We start from the raw sequence: 24867 nt of genomic DNA on the forward strand, positions 1-24867 counted from the left end.
TTTAGTTCTTCTGTTTGCTCCATCAGTTGAACACAATCTCCCTCAGTCACACACACACACACACACACACACACACAAAGACATGAACTGCTGCCGTGTAACAAATAGACTTGTTAAATAATGTAGGGAGCATGCAGCCTTGATCCCAGCACCAGCTAGCTGATAAACATACTTTGTTACTCTCTCCCCTTCTCTCATGTTCTCACTACTTTCTGTTATGTATCGAGTTCCCCAGCGGCCTGCTGAAATGAAATAAGAAGGGTGAGCCCCATTTCTCTCTCTGCTCCATACCTGTCTGTCTCTGTTGAGTTTTCTCCCTCTGCCCGTCCTCCCTATACTCCCCTTCAGCTCTCAGTGCCGCCTCTTCTGCCGCCCGCCACCCCCTGCTGCTGTGTTTCCCCAAGCTGCCCTGTCTTCCCCCATTCTCTATCTGTCTCTCATTCTCCCTCTCTGTCTGTCTCTGTCTCTGGGGAGTGCTGGCTTCCTTACAATCAATAATAATGATTGAGCTGCCTGCTGTTGACAATGGGAATTACCTGACACAATTGCTGTTGCCGTGTTCTGCTGTTTAACTTCTTTTCTACACGTTAAAATTGTAAAGAATAGCTCTATTAAGTGTATTCTGCCAATTGCTATGGCTCGCTGAATCTTAAAGTCTTGCTGGTGATGTTTATGAAGGAGGAGATGACTGTTGGCTGCTGGGAGGCAAAGCATTGGGTTAAGCATTGCAGTGTTTTCACAAGTAAATGATGCAAAGCTTTGTGAGCCTTTGGCAACGTAAATAGTATCCAAACATTGTCCATTTTCATTGCTTATTTACATAAAGTCTGAGTCAGTAGAGTTGCAATGTTGCATGAGGATTAGTCACAAGTGTTTTGTCTGCATCGTTGGGCATCCTCTATTCCTGTCGATTCCCTGGTCGATTCATGTGAGATTGCTTGAGTCACAGGTTAAAGGTGTCGTGTGGAGTTGTGACATATACAGCCAAAGAAAGTGCAATTTTATAGTCAGGTTCAGTATCTGCATTTAACCCATTCTAGCATTAGGAGCAGTGGGCAGCCACAGTACAGCACCGAGGGACCAGGGGTCAGGGGTACTGACTGGAGAATTGACTGCTTATATGTTTGTTTGTTTGTTTTACCTCTACAAGTCTCTGCACCCAACATCAATGAGCCTTTATGAGCTTTACTGCCACCAATGGTCGATCAGCAGAACAGCAAAAAAAAAAAAAAAAAAAAAAAAAAGCAATTAAAGGATGTGAATTGCGCCACCCACATGCTTATGTGCATCCTTGCGCATGATAAAACAAAACGAGGACCCAGTGGTAAAAACATTGTTCCACAGTGCCAGTGGTAGTCAAAAACTCCACAGGGTATCTTAAATCTCTGGTAGCTACTGTTCACAGAGAGCCTGCTGCTGTGGTGCCACATAACACCTTTAAATCATACAATTACACTTGCATCCAGTCTCTTGTTATTTTTTAAAAGGAAAAAAAAAAAAAAAGAATCGTTTCCTTTATTTTAAGTGCCTTTTGGCGAGTTTCCTGTACATGGCTGGAGGAGATTTCCAAAAACTCCGCAGGGTATCTTAAATCTCTGGTAGTCACTGTTCACAGAGAGTCTGCTACTGTTGAGACACACACATCCACTCTAAATCATAGAATTACGCAGAATTATATCACAACCAAATAAAGTTAAGACAGTAGCCCTTGTCTCAGTATTGCAGTTCCATAAAGTCGGGGGCGTTGGGGTTGAAGTGAGTAACTCTTGTCTTTGCTCATCTCTTGGCACTACTGGGTTTTGCAAGGCTTAGACTCTCTCGTTTGGTCTTTTTGTTGGGAAGTTGGGTGAAAATTAAATGTCAGTAATATTTCATTCCATCTCAAAGGCCTGTTTACCAAAATGAGGTAATGTCCATACCAGGTTCATTAAAGGTCGAGAGGATTGGGTGACATTTGTCCACCTTTTCAGATCAACTCCTCATGTTGTTTCAACTTGTGTTACTGTGTTTTTACGAGTGGGATTCTACAATGATGTGATCATGTTGGGTGCAGCTCATCTCCAGTAACAGGAGTTTGCACCGTCAGCCACTATTAACTGGCCTGGAGCTGAACAGACATTGTTGAGAACAGTCATGACTATGACTGTTGCTTTGCAGTTTAATGTTGATCCTTTAAAGAAACCATTAACCTTAATTTCCAAGAAAAGTAAGCAGCAATAACTTTGTTGTGTACATTATCTATTATCTCAAATTTCCTTTTTGAACAACACTCACATTTCTAATTCAGCTGAATTCCCAGAGAACTGCCTTTTGAAGTAAATGTTATTTTATTCCACAGAGTGCAGGAGCTCCTGCATATCGAGGCTTGTTTCATTTCTGCTTCATGTCGAGAGCATGTCCATGGAGAACACAAACTTTCTAGTCCTGTGCACAGCTCGCTGACTGCATACACCGAAGGCCTTTGAGGTGCTGCCACTCGTCTCTGCATTTCCCCTCTCTTTGTGCTCTGTCCAACAAAAGTAATGATGTCTTTGAGAACTGCCTCCCTTCCTGCCTCTCTGAAAGAGCTGTAGACCGGGCGATTGCTTGCATTAATACAAGGCTTTTATTGTAAACAGTGGTAGAGCCAAACGATAAGGAAGCATTAGAATTTAAATTGTTTACTGCCTGCTGGCCATGATTACCGGCTCCTGCCAGTGTATAGTCAAGTTGTAAATTCATGAAATGTGAACTGCCACTGTATGAGCATTTCTGCTCTTGATTAGGGCTCCTTGCATCTTTAGGAAAAGCTAAATATTTTAGTTTCAGTTTCCCATACACATTGTAAAGAAAGCGTCTCTACTACTATGTACCATTTAGATCATTTTGTTATGTATTTACACCATTTTAAACATCACACAGCGTAAAGTCCCTACCTACCTCCCCCTCCAGCCTGTCAGTCTCTCACCAGGGCATTTAACCCTGTCGTTTCTGTTGCGGAGGAAGCACATGTGATATCCTATAGTACTGTAGTGCTTGCATACTGTATATTCCATTATAGCATGCAATTCACGAATATTGCTTTCATACTAAGGTTTCTGACAACCTAATAAATCTCACACACTGTTGCAAAGTAAATAAATAGCATATTAGTAAGGAGCTAAATAACCACCTGAAGATGTTGATGAAGTTGTTGATTCCTTACTTAAAGTCCATGGAGGGTTAAGGTACACTGTTTAGGTGCTGGCTGCATGTGTGCTAATGTTAGCTGCAGCTGCTGTTGGGGATTTCGGGCTATGAAAAATGGTGCATTTCTGTCTTTTAAGTATACTTTATTTTGTATTTGCACTTTAAACCGCTTTCAGCTCACTATTTACCTGACTCTACGTAGCATCGCTCTTTCTCGTTTTTCTCTGTACTCTCTATTACTCTCTCCCTCAGATGCACTCCCAGGTACAAAAAAATATGGCACAGATTGATTTAACATGAATCAGTACTCTGTAGTGCCAACGCAATTCTGTCTGGATCCTTAAAAGTATAGTTTGGTACCCAACACTAATTGTCAATCAGTTTATCTGTAGTGGTTGCTTAATGTTTTTATCCTACCATGGAACTGCCATCTGTCTCACTTCCGCAAGCTGGCCAATCACATTCCTGCCTCAAATCTAAAACAATCACAGTGAACCGGCTTTGAAGCTGCTTGTTCATGGAAGCAAGAAGAAATTACATGTACACATAAAATCAATGGAAAAAAGAGGTAACATGTTGTAGTAGATTATTTGTGTCCCTACTCGCTCCTCTGTGGATTACCCAGAGGCCATCTGTGTTCCTCGCAGTGTTTGGTACCTGGGGGGCTTGTTGGAAACCAGGCCAACCCACATTTGTGTGCCTCGCACTGCAGCGACTCTTCTCTGCACTGGTATTTCAAAGCTGTCTCTGTACATCTCTCTCTCTCTCTCTCTCTCTCTCTCTCTCTCTCTCTCTCTCTCTCTCTCTCTCTCTCTCTCTCTCTCTCTCCCTCTCTCTCTCTCTCTCTCACTCACACATGCACATGCTCTCTCTATGTCCCCTCTGGTATGTGGACAGCACATCAATGGGAACATTAAAGGTTACAAGGCTCGACAAAACGACACATTCACAACTCCAACCTGACACTTTATTGTACACCCTTTGATCCTGCAGTCACACACACACACACACACACACACACACACACACACACACACACACACACACACACACATGAGCTGTCTATCTCACTCAGGCTTCCTCAAACACACTGTTATGACACGAATTGGGAAGTAAAAGGAATTCTGCTTGTAATTGTTTTTTTGAGATTTTGTATTTTACCTTTTAAAAACAGGGTGATGTTTCTTGAGTATTTGGTAAATGTCAGAGTTAAATATCAGGCACATTAGATATAAGAGCCTTTTATGACCCATGACTCCATTTTTACATCCCACAATCTCATGACCCTTATAGCACTTACAGAGCTGTGCAAGTTTTCATGTGACTTTCTGAAGAACATACTTTCATAATCTACTATTCAAGTGCAAAGAAAAAATGAAATGTTGTGTCCTATATACTTGTGTAGATAGAGGTTATGCATGTGACTTCACAGTATGTGAAAGTCACTTTCGTAACACTGAGTGGCATGAAGAGTGTTCCTTAGCATTCAGCTTGAATGACACAAAAACACATCAAAAATAGGAAAGATCTCTTGACTGACTGTAAAAACTGATTCTACAAAAAAAAAAAAAAAAAAAAGGTCAAAAAAAAAAAAAAGATATGTATGCCAAAGTGGTTTGGAGTTTGTTAGTTTTAAGGAACATCATGACCATGCAGTGACAATGAAAGTCAATTTTAATTGTTTAAAAAGAGAAGTTTTGGGGGGTTTTTGAGAGTCAGCAAGAAATCTGAGCTAAACATCCAAAGCTAAAGAAAAGAGAAACAAATGGATTGTTGCAATACACAGAAACAGCTGAAATCCACACTCTGGAGCATGGATTGATATGGCAAAAGTACACACATTTTGTACTCATGTAGAAGTACAGGTAGTTGTGTAAAAAAGACTCTGAAAAAGTATAAAGTATAAAAGTGAAAAGTTGCCCTCTAAAGGACATTTCCACCAGCTGTTTCTGTGCAAAAGCTAACTGAACCTCATCTTTTCACTCTTTTGTCTGTTTTGTCTTCTTGCATCTTTTTCATCTTGTTACGTCATTTTCTTCTTATGTCATCTTTGTCTTGTTATGTCTTTTCTCTCTTGTTACACTTAGTTACGTCGCTTTTATGTGGTTACATCTTTTTCGTCTTGTTACACTTTGTTACATTGTTTTAGTCTCATTATGTTTTGTTGTCTTGTTACATCTTTTATGTTCTTCTTCTTCTTCTAATGTCTTTTTCAGCAGAACAACTGCTCCGCATGAGCGCTGAAAGTGTAGCATTGAGCGACCATATTAATGAGACAAGTTTTTAATATGTATTTTAGGTAAATTAATTGTTCTATAATTGAGCAATAGCAAAAATAGATGTTGCACTAATCGAAAAATGAATCAATAGATTAATCGAAAAATAACTGATAGATTAATCTTTAAAATAATCATTAGGAGCAGCCATAGACCACTGTGTCTTTGATGAGCTCTAAGGATCACTGTGAAATCTAACTGCCCTTCATTTAAGCACATTATTATTTGGTTAACTTCCTATTTTTTGCAGTTTCCTCTATTAAAGACAGCCTTGTTGCAGGCTATTTTGCTACTCATTCCGATTGAGCATGTTCCAGTGCAAAAGTGACATCAGTGCTTACTCACTATATCATTTTAATTAAAAATAATTTTAACAAATGGCAGTACAAAGGAAAAGCGTTCCATGACTGTATATAAGACAACCTTGCCCCTCGCAAGGTTGAGAAACTCTGAGATCTACCTCACCTCAGCACAGTGCCCAGCAGTGGTATTTAAGTGTGGAGAACTGTTGGCGCTGGCAACTCACACTTCAGCTTGATCTGTCAGAAGTGAACATTGAGTGAAAGGGCACAGGCATGTTTCTCTGAGCCTCCCGAGAGAAAATAAACACATAAAATCATTATTTTGCCATCATGCATTGCATAGCAGGATATTGCATTGCTTTGTGCTGTGCCATTCTGTTTGATATCTTTGAGGAAATTATTATGCTCAGCCTGATTGTGTTGTTATGTAGCTTAAAGGAGACGATTATTTGTGCTGTGGTTCTGTGTATTAATGTGTCAAGGCCAGTGTTAGTCTCTGGGCTTCCTTCTCCCAATTATTTTTTCTCATCGTCTGTAATTATACCACAATCTGGTGTCTTTGCTTTGACTTGTTAAATTCAGATGTGCTTGCAGGTGTACAGAGGCAGGTGTGTGTAGCTCTGGCGTCCATGCTGGTGTGTTTATTCGCATGTGCTGTTGCCTATAGGGGTCCTGTAGTGGGCTAGGCTGGCTCTATTAGTGGTGGAAATTTACAAGAAAGTACATAAATAAAGGAAAATGTTAACCACAGCCACGCAGTGAAGAAACAGCATTGTAGCATTTATAAATGAGATAACCAGGGCCTTTTGACCAATTAGCCTCTTTCCTCCACTACCCCTGAATTTCCCTCACAGCTACCCTCTGCCCAGTAAATCAAATAATCCTCTTGCACAAATGAGCCTCCAAGCTAAACCCATCCAGCCGGTGCTGCTGCACTTCTTTCCCTTCTCCCTCCACACTGCCCAGTCAGTTTCAAGGTTCTCTTAATTATTTTTATTTATTCATTCAAAGAGTATCTCTTGTTGTGGGACTAAATTAGGAAGCAAGTGGGAAAGAGGTGGTGTGCCCTTGTGTTTTCCGTTATGAATGTAATTGAATGTCCTCTCTATGTGGAGAGCAGTGTGAGACACAGAGTGAGCAACAGAAGGAAGATCATTTAGGCCAGTGGTTCTCAAACTTTTCAAGTCGTGACCTCAGAGAATAAACAGGTTGGTGTTCGTGACACCCAAAAACATCCATATTGCAGAAAGTCAAGGTGATATTCTGCAGCTTGGTGAGGGCTCGGGGCTCAGAGCTCTGTCTGAAATGCCGGTGCCTTGCGTTTGTCAGTTGATGGTGCTGCTGTCGTACTTTCAGATGATCCACCTTGACACATAGTCTCCATTTCCTGTCCAGTGTCCTGTTGGCTGAAATACTTTTTTCTGAGGAGCCATCACTCTATAGTAGTCACTCCATATAATAGCTTGCAAAACTGGCTATAGCTACTTGTTCAAGCACAATACTGTGGTATAAAAGCAACAAAATGAAAGTTTTTGTTTGTCAAGAAGGAACTTAATTGCATGCACACATTCACTCCCACAAACCCTCCACTAAATAAAAACTATTCTGAGGAAAATTATATTACCAGTACAAGCAAAGTAATGAAAAAATCATTCCCCAGTCTAAAATGCAGCGTTCATTTCAAATCATCCCAGTTTGTCAAGTTTGTTACTTTATGTCACAAAATTCAAATGTTACTTTTTGTTAGTTTTTGTGTCTGTTCAGCACATGGCATTTCCATGTCGGTAACTGTAAATTTTGTTTTGGTTTTTAGTTTTAAACATTAGTGAGAGATGCATGATTAATATTGGTACAGTTAAATTATCAGCTGATATTGGCCTATCCAGATACATTATTGGTCCGTATCGGTTTCAAGGTATAGTAGCCAATAAATATCAGCTGTAATAATATTGATTTGACAGATTATGTCAAAACATTTTATTTGAATGTTTAGGCAAATGTTCCACAAAAGCTAAAGTATATTTGTTAAAAAAATTTTTTGATGAATTTTACAAGAAAACGTAAGTGACCATAGGAAGAGTCAGAACTGTTATTTTATTTTATTTTATTGAAATAGTGATTTCTGTTAGATTTGGGTGAGTCAAAGCTATGGAATATTAAATCATTCATGTTTGCTTACTACATCTTAGCCTTATATAAATATAGAAATGTCAAATTACTTGTTATCATATCAGCCTTGGTAAGCAGGTTAGTATCAGGTATCAGTATAGGCTGATAGTATAGGCTCCATATTGTGCATCCCTAATTAGTGAGGTGGCTGTTACATTTCTTGACACCAGCTGTAGTTGGCATATTTCTGGGTTCTTGTGCCTCATGCTGAATGCTACTTAGGTGTTATGTTGCTGAGACCTTTTTCCTGGTTCTCAGTCCGCACCACTTGCCACAATGTTTTATTTTATTTTCCACAACCATCTGGTGACTCCCAGAAAATATTTTGCGACCCTTATCTGCCAGTTGCGGGGTGTAGAACAACTGATTTATTCTACCTGTATATGCACTTGTGGAAGTTTGTAGGGTAGAAGCCACAGGGGTTTCAGTGAACTAGGGCTAAGAGAAAAAAAGTTCAATAATTCTATAGTAGTAAGAGCTACAGGAACTGAGCCAGAGTTTGAACAAACCCTCACCTGGGTCTGATCCAGGTTACAAAATTATCCATTTCCACTGTCTGTCTTTATTCGCCTTTAACTTGGCTTTTCACGATTTCTCTGCAGAGGTGAACTGCTGAAATAACACATGCATACAGTCATGCTGATACTTGTCTAAGGCAATGAATAGGTTACTGGTATCTGCCCCGTGAATTTTTCTTTGATACTTCAAAACTGACATCGCTGTTAGGCGCTAACAGCACAACACTCACAGATTAAAACACAGGTAATGGAACGCCCCCAGCAAAGAGAGACGGTAACCATTGTTTGTTTGCTCCATTTCATTTTCCTCTGAAAATACTGTATGTCGGGTCAGGTCAGGCTTCTCATATTGGTGTGTCAGAACTGGGTTAATTGAACCCACCCTTGGTACAGCATAATATATTTTTACAAATAAAGTGACGGCAGGTCTGTTCTACCAGTTTACTGGGTTAAACACTCTGTTCATGCGGCAGATTGGTGTTAACAGATGGAGTTTTTAAAGTGAGGCCAGTCATGCATATTTGCCACCCCTCCATGTATGCACCTGCTCACTCTCATGTTATATGTGTGCATGCATGGCATACAGGCAGAATGGGTGTTTTCCCATCAGCATCACAGTCAAACATAGTCACATTATAACCTGAGGGTCACGTGCCTTGTTCAAGAGCCAGTATGCAGATCTGGTGGAAAATATCGCTATATGAAGAAAGCCCACAAATCAGTTGTACATGATGCTCATTTCTGTAGAGATCATTTAACTGATAAAATAAGCCATTATTACTCAGACAGAAAACATTTTGGCTATCATATTTAAAACTAAACATTACACAGCACTGAAGTCTGCAGTTAAAGCCAGTAACTGCAGCCATGAGAGCTGCTTTTGTTGTTTTTGTGGAGGAACAGTTTCCTTGTTTATTTGCTTCTTCCTTCCCCATATTCCAGACAGAATTCGTTTGGTTTTTGATTAGCTGGGTGCCTTGGTACACCACAGTAATTAGGCTGTCAGTCAAAACCAGATGGCTGGTGGCTACAACAGGGAAGTCGCCTTGAAAGTTTTCAAATGAGTCTCCTGTTTACTTTTGATGTTGTGGGTCCGCAAGTCATTTTGGGTTAAAACCATGACTTCTAAATACTTAACACTAAATTATACTACTACCTGCATTTAATTATCTTTGCTTAATTTTTAGCATAATGTCTTTTTAAAATGCAGTTATAAGAGTGCCTATTTGCATCGGGGTGAGAATAGGCATACAGCAACTATTTGGGTATTCACACCCAAACATTTAGTTAAGTAGTCTAGTCAATCTAAATCAAGAGCCCAAGGGGGGGCCCAGGAGAAACTGCAAAAGTAATGTTTTTATACTTTATTATTTACCTGTATCATATGTTGAAAGTATAACTTCATGGATTTAGTGGAACATACTTTTCTCAAGGTGAAAAACAAAGTTTCAGTGTTTTAGAGTGATGTTAATACTATGGTGATAATGTTTCCCAAATTTATCGGGGTCAGTCTTTCCAATGGAACACTTTTTTTCAGAGGATATTCTAATGCCTTACACCTGTATTTGGGAGACTACTGACCCAACAGATTTTCTGCTGACAGTTTGTTATAATGAGCGACAAATTCACTGTGAATAAAAGGTTGTGGTGGATGTTTGTGTGAAGCACTCTCTGCTGTGGGAGAGTCGTGCGCTCAAGTCTTGTCCCATGAGACTAGGATTTGAGTTCACTGTGAAATTAAATTTCAGAGTTAGCTTTAATTTTTAGACTTTGGTGACTAATGGTTTATAGCTTTGATAATTATTATTTTCAGTTTTCAGTTGCTGCTTGGAAAGGAAACAAAACTACTTGGTTATGTCAAGAAAAAGATCATGGTTCGTCTCTGCCATGCAGGTGTTCATAACCACATTATGCTGCAGGTGCAAATGGTATTGTTGGCTACAGACACCTGGGTGTTTCTCTCTGCCTTGCTAGGTTTTATAAAACTGGGTGTAAATAGCCACATTGGCTATTCCACTCTGGATGCAAAGAGCATCTGTCTTAATTAATTCATTTGGCCACTTTGAAGTCTGATCAAGTTTTGTAACAAACATTGGTCAAGAAAATCCATTTGCGGACTTTGTTTTTGACACACCAGATCTAGACTGCATTATTGCATACACTCACCCAGCATCCATCTGTTTCTTCTTATTTTCTCTAAACAGATTGTGTTTGAAGGAATTCGAGGGCTAGGTTTTGAGGGGGACATTGCCATTGACGACGTGTCCATCACCATAGGGAAGTGCAAGCAGGAGAACACTGTAGCCAGCGCAGGTAAGACAGGTAAGATTTTTGTTTTGTTTATTTTTGGAGTGGAGAGACATAAACACCCTCCTTTGAGTGTGCATGAAGGTGCATTCAGGGAAGCTGAATACCAATATCAGTATCGCCTCTGGTACTGTCTAAACTGTTGAATCCTACACAAGTCTGTGCACAGGTCCAATATCATGAAATTTATTAGCCCTGACAACAATTTTCTTTTAATTTGAGCTGGGTAATACAACAATGATAGCAATCATATCACATCCATAAAGGGTTAGTAGTATACAGCCGTTTAAAAATAATAAATATATGTTTTTCAACCCACTGGAATGGGTATGGGAAGTTCTGGTATCTGAATCTGTATTGAGAAAATGCTATTGGAACATCTCTAGAAATACAGAAGGCAATATGATTCATGAAAGGTTTAAATGTGTTGATATTTTGTTTTGCACAGACATGCAAATAAATCACTGGCTAAGAAGCTGTAACAGAGCTAAATTAAACTGAGCTAAACTGAAATGATTTCAACTGAAAATAAATTAATTAAGCAATAGCAGAGGCTGGGCTTTCAATGAAACAAGAAAAAAAAAAGCTGAACATCCTGCTTAGTGTTTGTGGGAATATGGCGCAGAGAGAAAAGGTTGTCAGTGTGTGGGGGCTTTATGGAGACAAGTGGACACCACAGGGCACCAGCATGGAGGCGACTTGGAAGTCTCATCATCATTTGCGCTCCTTCCTCTGCCTCTGTTGTTTTATTTACTTCACATTCCCCTCTATCTTTTCATGTTTCTCCACGTTGCCACAGCACACCTCTCTGCCTCCCCTCCACACCCACCTTCATTATATACCGTCTCTTCTCCTCTTACCGTCTGTTCTCTATTAGCCACCTAGCCTTTATTATCTCTATACTTCTGCATGGCGCTCTTCATCTTTAAAAGCTTCTGTTATTTACCCTTTAGAGAGGAAGAGAGGTGGGAGAAAGTGTGTAATGATAAGGGTTTAGAGAAAAATAGCATGAGTGAGAGAGAATGGAGAAATGAGAAAGAGAGAATGGGAAAGGAGAATGTGTGTTTGTGTGGTGAGGGAAAGAGAAACACACCTGCATCCAGCAGTGGCGAGGCATCACTTCACTGGGGGAGGTTTTTTTTTTAACTCCATAAACTGACCACAATGTCTCCACACCACTTGTACTCACATGCAAGTCAAACTAAGCTATCTGCCCATGAATAGAATAATGGAGTATAATTCTGCGACTTATATCTACTGTTTGTGACGCTCCACTTTAGCTCAAGGGTGAACCAGAGAGAAAAAAAGAGAGAAAAACAAGCGAGTTATGAGGAATGAGTGCATGTCCATGTAAGCGTGTGGACAGAGACTCAAATAGCCTGAAGGGTCGGGGTGTGGAGACGAGACAGAGAGAGAGAAAAGGTCAAAGGCAGAGAGTGACCAAGAGTGTGCAGGTGTGAGTGTATCTGAGAGCGTGTGTGAGAGAAAGACTTGGGGCGGGGGGGGGGTTGGTTGGGGAAGCAGGTCCAAGAACCGAAAGAAGAAAGAGAATATGAAACTAAAACCTGCCAGCAGTTTAGCTACAGTAAGAGGTGAACTCTGGCAGCCAGGACGTGCATAGAAAAACACACACACACACACACACACACACACACACACATACACACACACACACAGGCACATAAACATTAAATTCACATAACAGCCTTCATTGCATCCTCTGCTGCAGACTTGCTCAACAACAGCTTGTTGGCACAGTTCTCTCTGAGCACACTGCCATGGCTGTGAGGTAAAATGGGGACACTTTAACACTGTGAACCTGCATAGGAATCAATTATGTAGGTCATCATTATGGTAAAATGTACAACTGACATTAAAACTGTTATTCATTCAATTACTTTGACATTTTATTGTGGCATTTGCAACCAGTCCACACACCTCAAAGCTAGCTCTAAGTTCCATTCACAAAGATTAAAGTTAACTCATATTCATAGGTCACAATTTTGAATAGTGGACTAAGTTTACGATCCCATAAATGAGCCAGTTCATATTCATTTCTTCTAGAGTTTGGCAATATGTTAAAATTTTCCAAACGACCATCATCAGATCATCACTCAGCAACTGGCGATATCATTGTCCTGCCTTCTCCTGTCTTCTCGGGTCTCAGCTGGGAGATGTGCGCAAGCAGCAGATTCATTACGTTTCGCATGCTGCATAGGTTCACTATGTCCAATAAACAAAGTAAACTTACAAAGTGTCAAGAAATTAAATATTCTCACACTTATTTTCCCTTTTTAAAAGTATAAATACAAATGTACACCTTCTAAATTCAAGTTTCTCTCTTCTGCCAAACTAAGATGAACTTAATTGGCTCGTTAAATCCTTGAAAAATTCACTTCATTCAAACTTTACAGAAAAACATGTGAAACTCACCAAAACCATCTTTGTTAGTCTGCCCACTCTTTCAGCAAGCACCAACTCTGGTTTGGTGGAATTAAATCCTTAATTTGATGCATCAAAAGAGCACAAAGAATCTGACTCTGTTTAACTCTGTTTAACTCTCACTCTTCATGCAGCTCAATGTACTTTTGGCCTGATGAATTGGTGTGCCACTGGATGAGAGAGCAGAGCAGAGTAGCAGCGGTCACTCTGCAGACCATTACATTAGCAAAATAAAATGACAAATATCGCCCTAAAAATCAGCCCAAAAAAGCAACTGGCGATGGATTCAGCCCATCGTGGATAGATGAAATATTCGTCCAATTGCCCAACGCCAATAACTTCAGTTTTTTAGAATTTATTTTCAAGTAGAGTCTGTATATTGACATCTTACTAAATAGTTAATAGTATTCATGTTATTTGTATTAATTTGAATGCCCAGGATTACTTGTGTCTATAGTTATTAACAACAATTTACAACAATTTCAGAACATTTTACACACAGAAGACAGCATACTTGAACAACATACTGCTGAAATTTCCAACTGGGAGGAGCCCCTGTAGCTCCCCCCAGCATGCACGTTGCATGTTGTCTCCAACCACTCTCTGTCCCTACTTTCCTGTCCTCTCTAGTTGTTCTATCACAATGAAGCACAAAAGGCCCAAAAATTGATTAATAAAAAAAAGAAGAAATTTCCAAGGAACTGGGAACTCGAAATTTCAACTCTCCAGTTGAATTGGAATCCACCATAATGAATGAGAACTACACGCAGACCGAGAAATAGATAGAGGAGTGAGTGTACATAATGCAGATCTATCTGTCTGTTCCTCACTGAACAGACACTCCATTCTGCAGTTTATGTCATGCACTTCATACTGCATGATCAAAAATTTAATTTAAGATAATATCACATTGAAATTTCTATCCACATTCATGTCACATGCTCACTCTCTCTCTTTGCTGCAAGTCTGCATCACACTTGTCTTCTCTCAGTTGTCTACCGATTTTAGGTGCAATTTAAGTAATTAGTTTTAGTCAAGTCAGTTTTGTTATTATAACCAAACATTATATATCATAAATTTGCCTCAGATGGCTTTAACACCTGCACATACAACCCTTTCTGTCTTTAGATCCTCAATTCATATCAGGAAAAACTCCCTCAAAACAGTTTTTAATGGAAGCAAAAAAAAAAAAACTTCAAGTAGAGCTCTCTTATAGGAAGGACAGATAGATGTCGTCGGTACAGAACTTTAGTGTGATAAGCTAGATTTTATGCAGCAACATGTGGTCTTGTTCACTGTTTTATTGCTGGGACCAACTACAAAGAAAACATTACAGCCATGGAAACAACACAAAACAGCAAAAAATGAGAGTGAATTATTAACATCCTACTTTTACCTCCTCAAACCCCCAGTGTGAGATGCGTGTGTATGTGTGCGATCTCGCACATATGTGCATGTACAGACACTGGCGGATAGAGTGAATAATGGATGAAGGTGTAAACAGGAAGAGGAAAGCTCTTGAGCTCCCCGAGTGTGTGCGTGTGCATGTGTGTCCTGCAGGTTTTGTGCAGGCAGAGACATACAGAGCAGACAGATGGGTAATTATCAGGCAGCCGACTGACGAGTCTTTGCCACTGTAAGAAACACAAATGCAGCTGTCTTGAGTACCAAGTTTACCACCATGGAGTTGGTGAGGTAACATGAGGATTAGAGAAGGATTAAACTTTCCAGGTATGATGAAATCAAAAGGAATTTCACTTAGACAAAAATGCAAAGTCAGTTATAATATACCCCTTATTACATGTCATGCAACATGCAAAGAGTCTCAGAAAAAGGCCATATACTGTATATACAGGGTTCATTCAAGTCCAAACCAAGTTCTTGGGTGAGGCTGTCTTGCAGATTCACAACTAAAACTAAAACAGAAATATGCAAAATTATTATTTTTGTCCGATTTACAAAGCCACATGTATGGCTGCTTCTGTTTTATGTACTTGTAAACTATCGTCATGGTGATCATTGGATGTTCAATAATTAATTTATAGAGCTCATATTGAAACAGACTTTACAAAGTGCTTCTCAATCCAGGCTACAATTAAACGATCATTAACAGGGAATTGGTGGCTCAAATGTGAATCAAAGGAATGAAAATACTCATTAGTTAAATAATTCACGATTTTTCTCAATCATTTAGGCTCATATTTTTAAACAGTCTTAACATTCTCCAGACTGTAAGTACAATTGTCACAGCTGTGTCATGGGACATCACAACTCTACAGCTGTTAACGAAAGGTATTAACTCACCCAAGACATTCCCTTAATGCTTTAAAACTGAGTTGTTGTGTTAGTAAATTGGCCAATGCCACCGAAATGAAAAGTTGCTTTCTCATCATGGAAGCCATCCTGGCTAAATTTTTTATATGTTTTTTCAGCATGGCAGTCAGCCCTGGAAATGTTTCTTATATACAATCTCTGTTTTGTCCTATTTTTGTATTGACACTGCTGTGCTGTACAAGCCTGTCAGCTTTGTCTAGTTGAATGCTTTTGTGTATTGCACTGAGCTTTATAGACCCAAATTTCAACAGTAGACAAAAGTTTATTATTATATATATTCAGTGGTGGACAGTAACAAAGTACTTTTACTTGAGTACTGTACTTAAGTACAGTTTTTGAGTATCTGTACTTTACTTGAGTATTTGTTTTTTTTGGGAACTTCTGACTTTCACTCCACTACATTTCAAAGATAAATATTGTACTTTTGACTCCTCTACATTTATAGGAAGGTTGTTGTTACTTTTTGACTGAGCACATCGTTGAAGTCAGCTGTTGCTGTTTTTTCTTTTCTAAAATGTAATTGGTCACATGCTGTGTTCCTCACAGAAAGAAACCAATCACAGTAGCTCCTCTCAAATGGGACTGATGTAAAAGCAGAAATATGTCCAGGCGCACTAACAAGCACAAGCAAGCTCTCCCTCTTTCATTCAAACAAAGAGTGGTAATGGTGACGGCAGGAGAAAGACAAAATTAAATCTCAAGATGTTATTAGAATTATTAATTATTCCAGGTAGATTTTAAAGTTGGATTGTTTTTATCGGGGTGAAAAATACAGCATAATTCATGTATATACTGCCTCTGAAGACAGAAAGAAATCTCAGTTATTTAACAGACTTGGAGAACTCCTTACACTTGGCTTCAATCTGCTTTTATACAGTGATTTTAATACAATTACATCAGAAAATGACAATAACTGTCCTTTTTGTTTTTGATTGCATTTCTATGCTGAAGTTTTTATAGGTGTTTCTATAAGCTTTGTGTAGCAGAGTGGTTCTACAAGCAAGTCAGTGCATTTTCAGAGAGTTACAAGTTACAAGCTTCTGTAAATGCATCATGAAAACAATACAGCATGTATTGATATTAGGAAATGTACTTTGTAATTTGTACTTTTGAATACTTAAGTATTTTTTAAAGCATGGACTTTTGAATACTAATATTTGACCAGGAGTATCTATACTTACTTATACTTATACTCGAGTACTGGGGTTGAGTACTTTGTCCACCACTGCTTGTATCTAAAATACCTACATATTTAAGACTTTTAAAGGCCTAAATTTTAAATTTTTAAATCTAAGATCGTGAAAAAAAAAAGAAAAAAAGAAAAAAAGCCCTGTTATTGAAGGGCACAGATGATGACATCAGTCATGTCTGTTGGAGAACTAGCTCAGTCCATATCATCTTCTCAACCTCTATTTATAAACTTCTGGACCAGTGACATCATCATGACATCACAGGAGAAGCTTATAGCCAGCCAATAGGAATCCAGCTGTGATGTCACAGACCAAATATGGTAAGTCACATGATCCTATCTGAATTATATTGGACCTGACCTCTCCCCCACAACAAGTGAATAATTTTAAGATGTGACTGAACGTTATTTATGACCTTGTATTATTATAAGAATTATCTCACCAATTTTGATCAGCGGTTAATGGCTAGTGTGCAACATGTAGGCAAGTATACTTATTTCATGCATACTTGTGCCAAAACATGTGAAATTTACTTGAATAAATGAGAATTCGATCAAGTTGTGAATAAATTGTAGGTGTGGTAAATGGTGTGTGCATGTTATTATACAAATCATTTCGACATATATTTTACCACCAATGCCAGAAACTATTGTTGTCACATTTTTAGCATCTAAAGAGCCACATATTTATGACAGGAGTAGGTGGAGACCAAAAAATTGCTAAGAGAGAGTGAATGTTTTCTCAAAATGAATGCTAAAGGTGCTCCATTACTGCTGAATGTGTAAACAGTCATCACTTTGCACTTTGATATTAGTCATATCAACCATAGAAGACCAATACACCATAGTAATTTCAATTTCAATTTTAGCTTGTTGCAGTGTCTTCAGGTGGCTACAAAAACTGAGTCATGAAGCTTTAACAATGTTTTTGTTCATAGATGGATGATAGACAGACAGATAGACAGGTAGACCAACAAATAGGTTAAAACAGACAAGCATAGTGAGATTGTGCTTCTGCATGCACAAGTACAAAGCAGCACATAACATCAATAGCAGCTTTGATCAGCAAACTGTCATATGGCTCTGTGCGTGTGTGTGTATGTGTGTGTGTGTGAGAGAGAATCTGTATGTCTCTGAGTCAGAGTGCACTTCTCCTATGAGATGTTGCTGCTGCTCCCTGCATCTCACAGGAGGTGGAGGGAGAGTAGGTGAGACTGGCAACATCACCTAACTGATGCATCACACCTGTGTCTCACATGCACACACACACCACACGTACACACACACAGTGTACATGCTCATAGACACATACATGTGCATCCACCCACAACTGTTTCCAGTGGAGACTTACTATATGTGTCAGCACATATAAACACACAGGGGTGCACATAAGCTCACACTCTCGACAACTGCAGTATATACATTCTTGCATGCACACACACTTACTTCAGGTCAAGTACGAGTTTGCACAGGGGACTGTTATCCTACAGTCCTCCACAAATGAAGGATGATTGCCTCTGACATGTTTGGTGCACCTCTGCCTGCATAAATCACAGAGCACCTGGCTCCGTTGTGTGTTAAGAGGTGGTGGAAGGTGAGTTTGTCTCTTCGTGTTTTATGTTTTACCATGTTCTCTTTTCTCCGTTAAGGAAGCCTTCTCCTTATCTTGTCACAGCTCCTCTTTCACAATGATCCACTGCATCAGACTGCATTTTAGATACCACTTCACAATGAGAGTACCCTTATGAATGATTTCTAATGTTATCAAGTTGTAAACACTTTATAAACGAGACAAGACAAGTCACATTAACATTACATAAAAAGGACAATATTGACCTGTTGCTTGTCAATGGTGAGCCCACATTTATGTGCACTGTTAAGCCACAATTCTAATTGCTTAAAGCATTTATCATCATCATATATCATTTAACCACTGTCATATCTTAATTGTTAAAATTTTCATTTGGCTTATCAAATTAACATATGAATTTGCAAGATTAATTGACTCAGTCTACAAGCTTTATTGTCAAAAGACCCATTTTTGGCCAAAGAAAAGAAAATTATTTTTTAATTTGGCATCCATAGTTAGCAAAGGCAGACTTAAGACCAGCCACCATCAAAGGAAAATGCACTGCATTGTAGACTTAGGCTATGACCCACATTTTAGTTGATGTAACTTTTTTAATCCGATGTAAAGGCTACACATTTTTACAACTGGAGAATTTCAGAATAACCTCATGCTTACAGGAGTAATAAATGAAAATCAAAATGTTAAAAAAAAAAAAAAAAAAACTAATATGAAAAAGTTATGAGTAAAATATTTTTTAAAAAATAATTAAATAAGTAATAACCATTATTCATTTCCATAAAAAATGGTCAAAGCCACACAAAGCCTATGGGGAGTGGCAAAAAGCTTTGGCAATATTGCTTACCTTGACATTTCAGCATGCACTTTTAGACTTTAAGGCTCCCTTTGCCAGTTTAAAAGCCATTAAAACACTTTGCAATGAGGCTAACTCATTAATAAATGGTGATGGGTTGTCTGCTTTACAATAAGGCCGGAGATATACTTGCTGTTTAACCATGCGTTTGTGTTCGCGTATGTGTAGCGTTAATTTCTGAAGACGCGCACAACCATCGCTCCAAATGGACGCAGGATACGCGAGGCAGCCATGAAGCGTAGGGGTGCGTATGCAAACGCGTAGTTAAAAGCCAGTATATCTCCTGCATAAGTCTCTCTTTGCCAGTTATAAATAACTCAGTAACAGTTATTAAGCAGCAACTGGATCTTGTCAAGTGGTGAGCCTGCGTCGATGTATAAAAACTGTCATAACTTTTTTTAAAATTGTTACTGATGATTTAATAGCATATGCAACCCAATTAATGGCCTTATTTTTTTTATTAATTAATTTATTTTAATTAATTTATTTTAATTTATAAATCATTTACAAGTGACAGACAGACTGATTTGTTTCATTGGTTGTACCCAAAGTGCAGCACAGAGAAGCAGAATAGAGGATGTATATGAGTGGATTAAAATGCCTGTGCTCTGTCTCTACTCTGACATACATAGAAGCACAAATACACACACAACCCAACACATGCAAAATACATTGCACTGTGCATGCCCATAGTAATCCATTATCTTTCTATTTCAATTTTAATTCCAGAGACAGATGTATGACGCATAGAGCTGAAGCACTTACACAAAATCACTGTAAGACGGAGAGACAGAGATGTAAAACACTGTGTTTCACTTCAATCAGTTGCCCGCAAACTGTACAATAGGAATGTGTGTGTCTGGGAGTGTGTGTGTGTCCACTGCATACGGATCAAAGCTTTATTATAAATATTGATTTTCTGCCTGGAGGATGGACCCTTGATATGAAATCATATTGATCTTTTTAATACAATACCTACTTTTTATTTATGAAACTCTTTGAGCAGCTTGCATGTGTAATTTGCTGCTGCATTTTTGTATAAAAGAGGGAGTATATTGTATGTCTAAAAGAAAAGGATGAGTGTGTTTTTGTGCCCTGCACGATTTTAAAATAAAAAGAAACACGTAGGCAACCTTCGATGGTCTCATGTCTGCAACTGCAAGTTACTCATATCAGAAAAAGGCTTTTGAATAAATCAATTACACCACATAGAAGATGTGTGTACTGCGTTTTCTAAGTGTGCATAAATAACAACCTGCAGAGAAAAAAATCAAGAAAAACAATCCATCACATATTGGCGATGATGACATCAATTGTAACTTCTTTTTCTCATTAAAATCCTAAAGCTGTCATGACAAAGTAGAATCTCAATGGTGAATCTGTTTACTCATCCGCCCCCTCATCTTTGGTTCCATCTCTGTTCTTCCCTCTGCACCCGACTATTTCTTCCCTTCCCTGACAGTCTCTCATTTTTCTCCACGTGAAATCGTAAAACACAGATCCACTTTTCTACAGCCCTCCTCCTATGTTCAACACTGGAAACATGGTTTGGTGTTGTTCAAATGATGCTTTTTGTTACACAGAAGAAAACTCTGCCACACCATTTTCATCACACACGCTGCTGCGCTGAGCCTCAGGCTTAAAGACAGCCTCAGGCAAAAGAGATAAATATATACATGTACAGTTATCTACTTAGCCTTAAGTTAATGTACTGTCAAGGTTAGCCTGGTCTTTAGAAAATGCTGTTTGCAAGGGGCAGAGAAAGAAATGAAGAGAAAAGAGGGAAAAAAAAGGGCATAATATACACTTTTTATCTGATATGAGATGTATTCGGTGCATTTCAACAGAAAAAGAACACTCATATTTACTCTGATGATTCAGATGAATGTATAAGAGAAATTCTTATTGTGAGACCTTTGGTAAAGTCAGTAATGAGATGGATAATTATAATAAGGGTACCCATGATTTTTTAAAAATGTGTAAAGTGTAATCTAACATCAGACAATATGCCTCATCTCTGAATTAACTTTTCAACTCTGATGCTCACACAGAACATGTGAGATGTAAATTTATACCAGCCAGCAATAAAGAGCTTCTTTTTTTCATTTTTTCCTCAAAAGAATAAATTATGAGTAAAAAAAAAAAATAATTGCATTGAAGGCCAGAGTGTAAAAAGCCCTCATGATTGCTCAGCATGCCTCTAATTATAGGAGTGTTTTATGAAAACACATCCCTGTGGAGAGTGAGTGAGTAAGGACTTGTATCTGTGGGAACTTTGCTATAAAACCAATAAAGTCATGAATCACACCATTAAATAAACAGCAGGAGGCGGCAACAGGGTATCTGTAAGAATACTCAACAAAAATATAGACGCATCACTTCTGTTTCTGCTCCCATTTTTCATGAGCTGAAGTAAAAGATCTAAGACTTATTCTGTGAACACAAAAGGTTTATATCTCTTACATTTTGTTATCAAATTTGTTAAAATCTGTGTTAGGGAGCGCGGCTCCTTTGCCAAGGTGATTCATCCACCTGACAGGTGTGGCAAATAGAGATGCTGATTAAACAGCAGGATTATTCCACAGATGTACCTTGGACTGCTCACAATAAAAGGACACTCTAAACTGTGGAATTTTATTTTTTATTAGGCACTGAACTATGGCTATTAACATTGGGTTACAAAGCTTTGTAATATTGCTTAATAAATGTCTTTCTAGCTGATGCATGTGTGTATGTACGTCCAATAGCCTGTTGCAGCTATTGCATATTCATACTTGTTTCAAAATCAAACTGCACATTTTAGAGTGGCCTTTTATTGTGACCAGTCTTGGCAAATGAGAATGTGAGCAAAATTTGAGAGAAACTTTTACATCAACTCATGAAACATAGAAAAAGTGTTGCAGTCATATTTTTGTTGATTGTATGTTTGTTTTTATGTATTAACTAAAATCCTTTGTTTGTCTGTCCCCACAGTTCTGATTGGTGGATCACACTCACTCCCATTGGCCAGCTGGCTGACCTTTGGCCTCTCCTGCTTCCTGTCGCTACTCTACAGATGATGAGCACCTCCCACAACGCCGCCTGTCTGTAGTGACAGACACTGCCCTGACTCGCGCTCTTTTACTTCTCTCTCTACCCTTCTCCCCGTCTTTCCCTCTACTTTCTCGTCTCCCCGACTATCTGTCCTTCTTCACTTGTCGTCTCTCTGTCCCTCATGCATCCATTTCGTCCCTTTTGCATAGATAAATGGTAACACCAAGTCTTTGTCTAGTTTCTCCTGCTCTGCTTTCTTTGAACCTTTCCCCCTCCAGACACTCAGTATAACCAACTGATGCTCATACTATTTAAGGTGAACATAGTTAATGATCTTTGACACACTTTCTCTCCTTTGTCGATCTATTAATCTGATTAGATTCACTTTATCCATGTCAGCGTGTCACTTTATCACCTCTTCCTCCCCCCTCATCAACCTCCTTCATCCATACATGCACCCTCTCATGTATCTCCGCTCCCTCGAACCACAATCCTCGACGGCCCCTCCACCCTATTCCCCAGACACACCAAAGTGTCGGACACTCTACCAAAGATGACAAAGGACCTGAGGGAATAGAACGAGGAAACATGGATTCCAGGAAGAAAGTGAAAGAGAGAGAAAAAGTGGGAGGGGGGGGATCCTTCTTTTTTCACGAAGACCATCTCCCATCCAATCCATCCCAACCTTTGGGACCATGGGAGCTGCCGAAAGACAAAAGAGACGATGAAAAAAAAACTGATGAATGAATGAATGAATAAACAAATGAACGGTGCGGAAAGGACGAACACGAAACAGAGGGAAAAAGAAGGGTGCTCCTGGTAGCCTTTCTGCTTGCCCTCTGCTTGCCACAAGAGACGAACCTCAGTGCGGATTATACGTGTACATTTATCTCTATATATATTAAATATAACAAAGTTTAAACTAAAACACAACTAGGACAGTGGAGGACTTTACAAAGTGAAATTAAAGAAGCACAACGTTTATACAACCTCTGCTGTTCCTTTGGGTTTTATTCTACTTATTATGTGATGTTGCAATTTGTCAGACCTATTCAATGTTTTTGATATTTTGCTTTTTTGTTTTTGTTTTGTTTATGGCGTTATAAGGGTCAAGGGCAATGGGTAATAAAGTATTATATTAATATTTATGAGAGGAAGAGGAGATGATTTGTGATCCAGAATTGAGCATGAGGAGGGAAATGCAAGGACGACCCAAGCCACCTGGATAGAAACCTCAACTTTTCTTCGCACGCACACACACACAAACACAAACACACACAAACACACTCAGTTTTCCTTGCTGACATCACAGTCGGGCCCTCAGCTCACCCCCGTCTCATCTGTGAATCACCCAGAAGGGAAAAACACGGATGGTAGATGCAACGTTCACATTTCTGCTCCTGACCATGAACTTCCCATCACTGGACACCATGACTCAGTCGTCTGGATTGATCAGCTACAATAGAATAGCCGGACATGTCTCTAAAGAAAAGAGAAGCGCAGTGTTGCTGCATGGGGGCCCTGCAGTGAGTTCAGCTGAACATATCATCAGAGAGCACTTCTTTCACCACAGGTTACTGAATGTCATGTGTAAATTCCCCGTACGCTTAAGAGTGAAAGATGGAGAAGAGTGTCAGTATCTAACGGGTGTGCAGTGTGGATTGCATATCAGATTCTCTGTCACTGTTTAATTAATGTTGAATGTCTGTAGTGTTTCATAATCACATAGATATGATTGTTAAAGTTAAGCAATACTCATATCTATAGATCTATATACGATAGCTTCTGATTACATTCAAGACAGCAATTCAGCCTACAGAAAAACGGTCTTGTCTAAAACACATCATCGCTCATCATTTGTCAATTCTGATTTATAATTACAGGTGTATTCAACATTAATGAAGTTCCACAATTAAAGCTGTAGCTATTTTAGTCTTTCAGGGTGTAGTATGTTTGCATTATGCTCATACATCAGCTTATCTCTACATTCACCAGTCACTGCTCCAGTATCTGATCTGCTTCTTTACCATGTGCTTTAAGGCCTTTGCACACCACGTATGTTTTTGTCATGCAGTTATTTTGCATGTTAATAATATTCTTTGAACCTGTGTTCAGCCAATGCGGGCTTTCACATCAACAACAGATATGATATGGCAGCTTTTATTTTTACGGACAAAGGTCGATTTTTCTGACGTTTTGTTTCTGACATGAACACACCTGGCCATTCAAACCACGCGTTGTTGACAATGTCAAGTTCAAAACTTTCAGCATGGTGGATCGCTTGTTTCACAGAACTCCATTTTATATGATGAAGGGGAAAATCTACAGAGACAACCATTTCAAAGTATGACGAGGAATAGCAAACGAGTTACAGTATAACAACAATTGATTACAGGTTTTTGCTGCAGCACGTTTTTTCTTTAGAAGCTTTGTAATTTATCGGGAAAATTGCTTGATGTGAATAGTTGAGTACATTGAAATATGCCTGTGAATTATTTGCCATTTCCGTGCCATTTATTTGTGTCACTGCTGGTGTGTAAAGGCCTTTACACCACTGTATGTCCTTTTGTCTGTGTTACGTTCATTTGATCATTGCACGTGTTTATTTTGTTTGTATTTCTTCATTGTGGTCGGCACAAATTGTATCATCGATTTCTCAATCATAAATAGTACATAGCATACAGAATC

At 38.9% G+C, this 24867-nt stretch overlaps 1 protein-coding gene across 2 annotated transcripts in view; it reads left to right on the plus strand.

The window, feature by feature from the left end:
* The window catches only part of mdga1 (MAM domain containing glycosylphosphatidylinositol anchor 1), a 256196-nt gene extending 233031 nt beyond the window's left edge, over positions 1–23165 (plus strand). Inside the window, exons 17-18 of one of the 2 annotated variants that reach the window (XM_084719638.1) lie at positions 10638–10755; positions 22120–23165. In XM_084719638.1, the coding sequence (XP_084575764.1) occupies positions 10638–10755; positions 22120–22205 (204 nt within the window). In that variant the 3' untranslated portion in view covers positions 22206–23165. The remainder of the gene's footprint in view (positions 1–10637; positions 10756–22119) is intronic. The other variant, XM_084719647.1, reaches the window with a different exon arrangement.
* The last annotated feature ends 1702 nt before the right edge of the window (positions 23166–24867 follow it).

The sequence above is a fragment of the Lutjanus erythropterus genome, chromosome 1, assembly GCF_056507025.1.
Source record: "Lutjanus erythropterus isolate fLutEry1 chromosome 1, fLutEry1.hap2, whole genome shotgun sequence".
In the NCBI taxonomy this organism is placed as follows: domain Eukaryota; kingdom Metazoa; phylum Chordata; class Actinopteri; order Lutjaniformes; family Lutjanidae; genus Lutjanus; species Lutjanus erythropterus.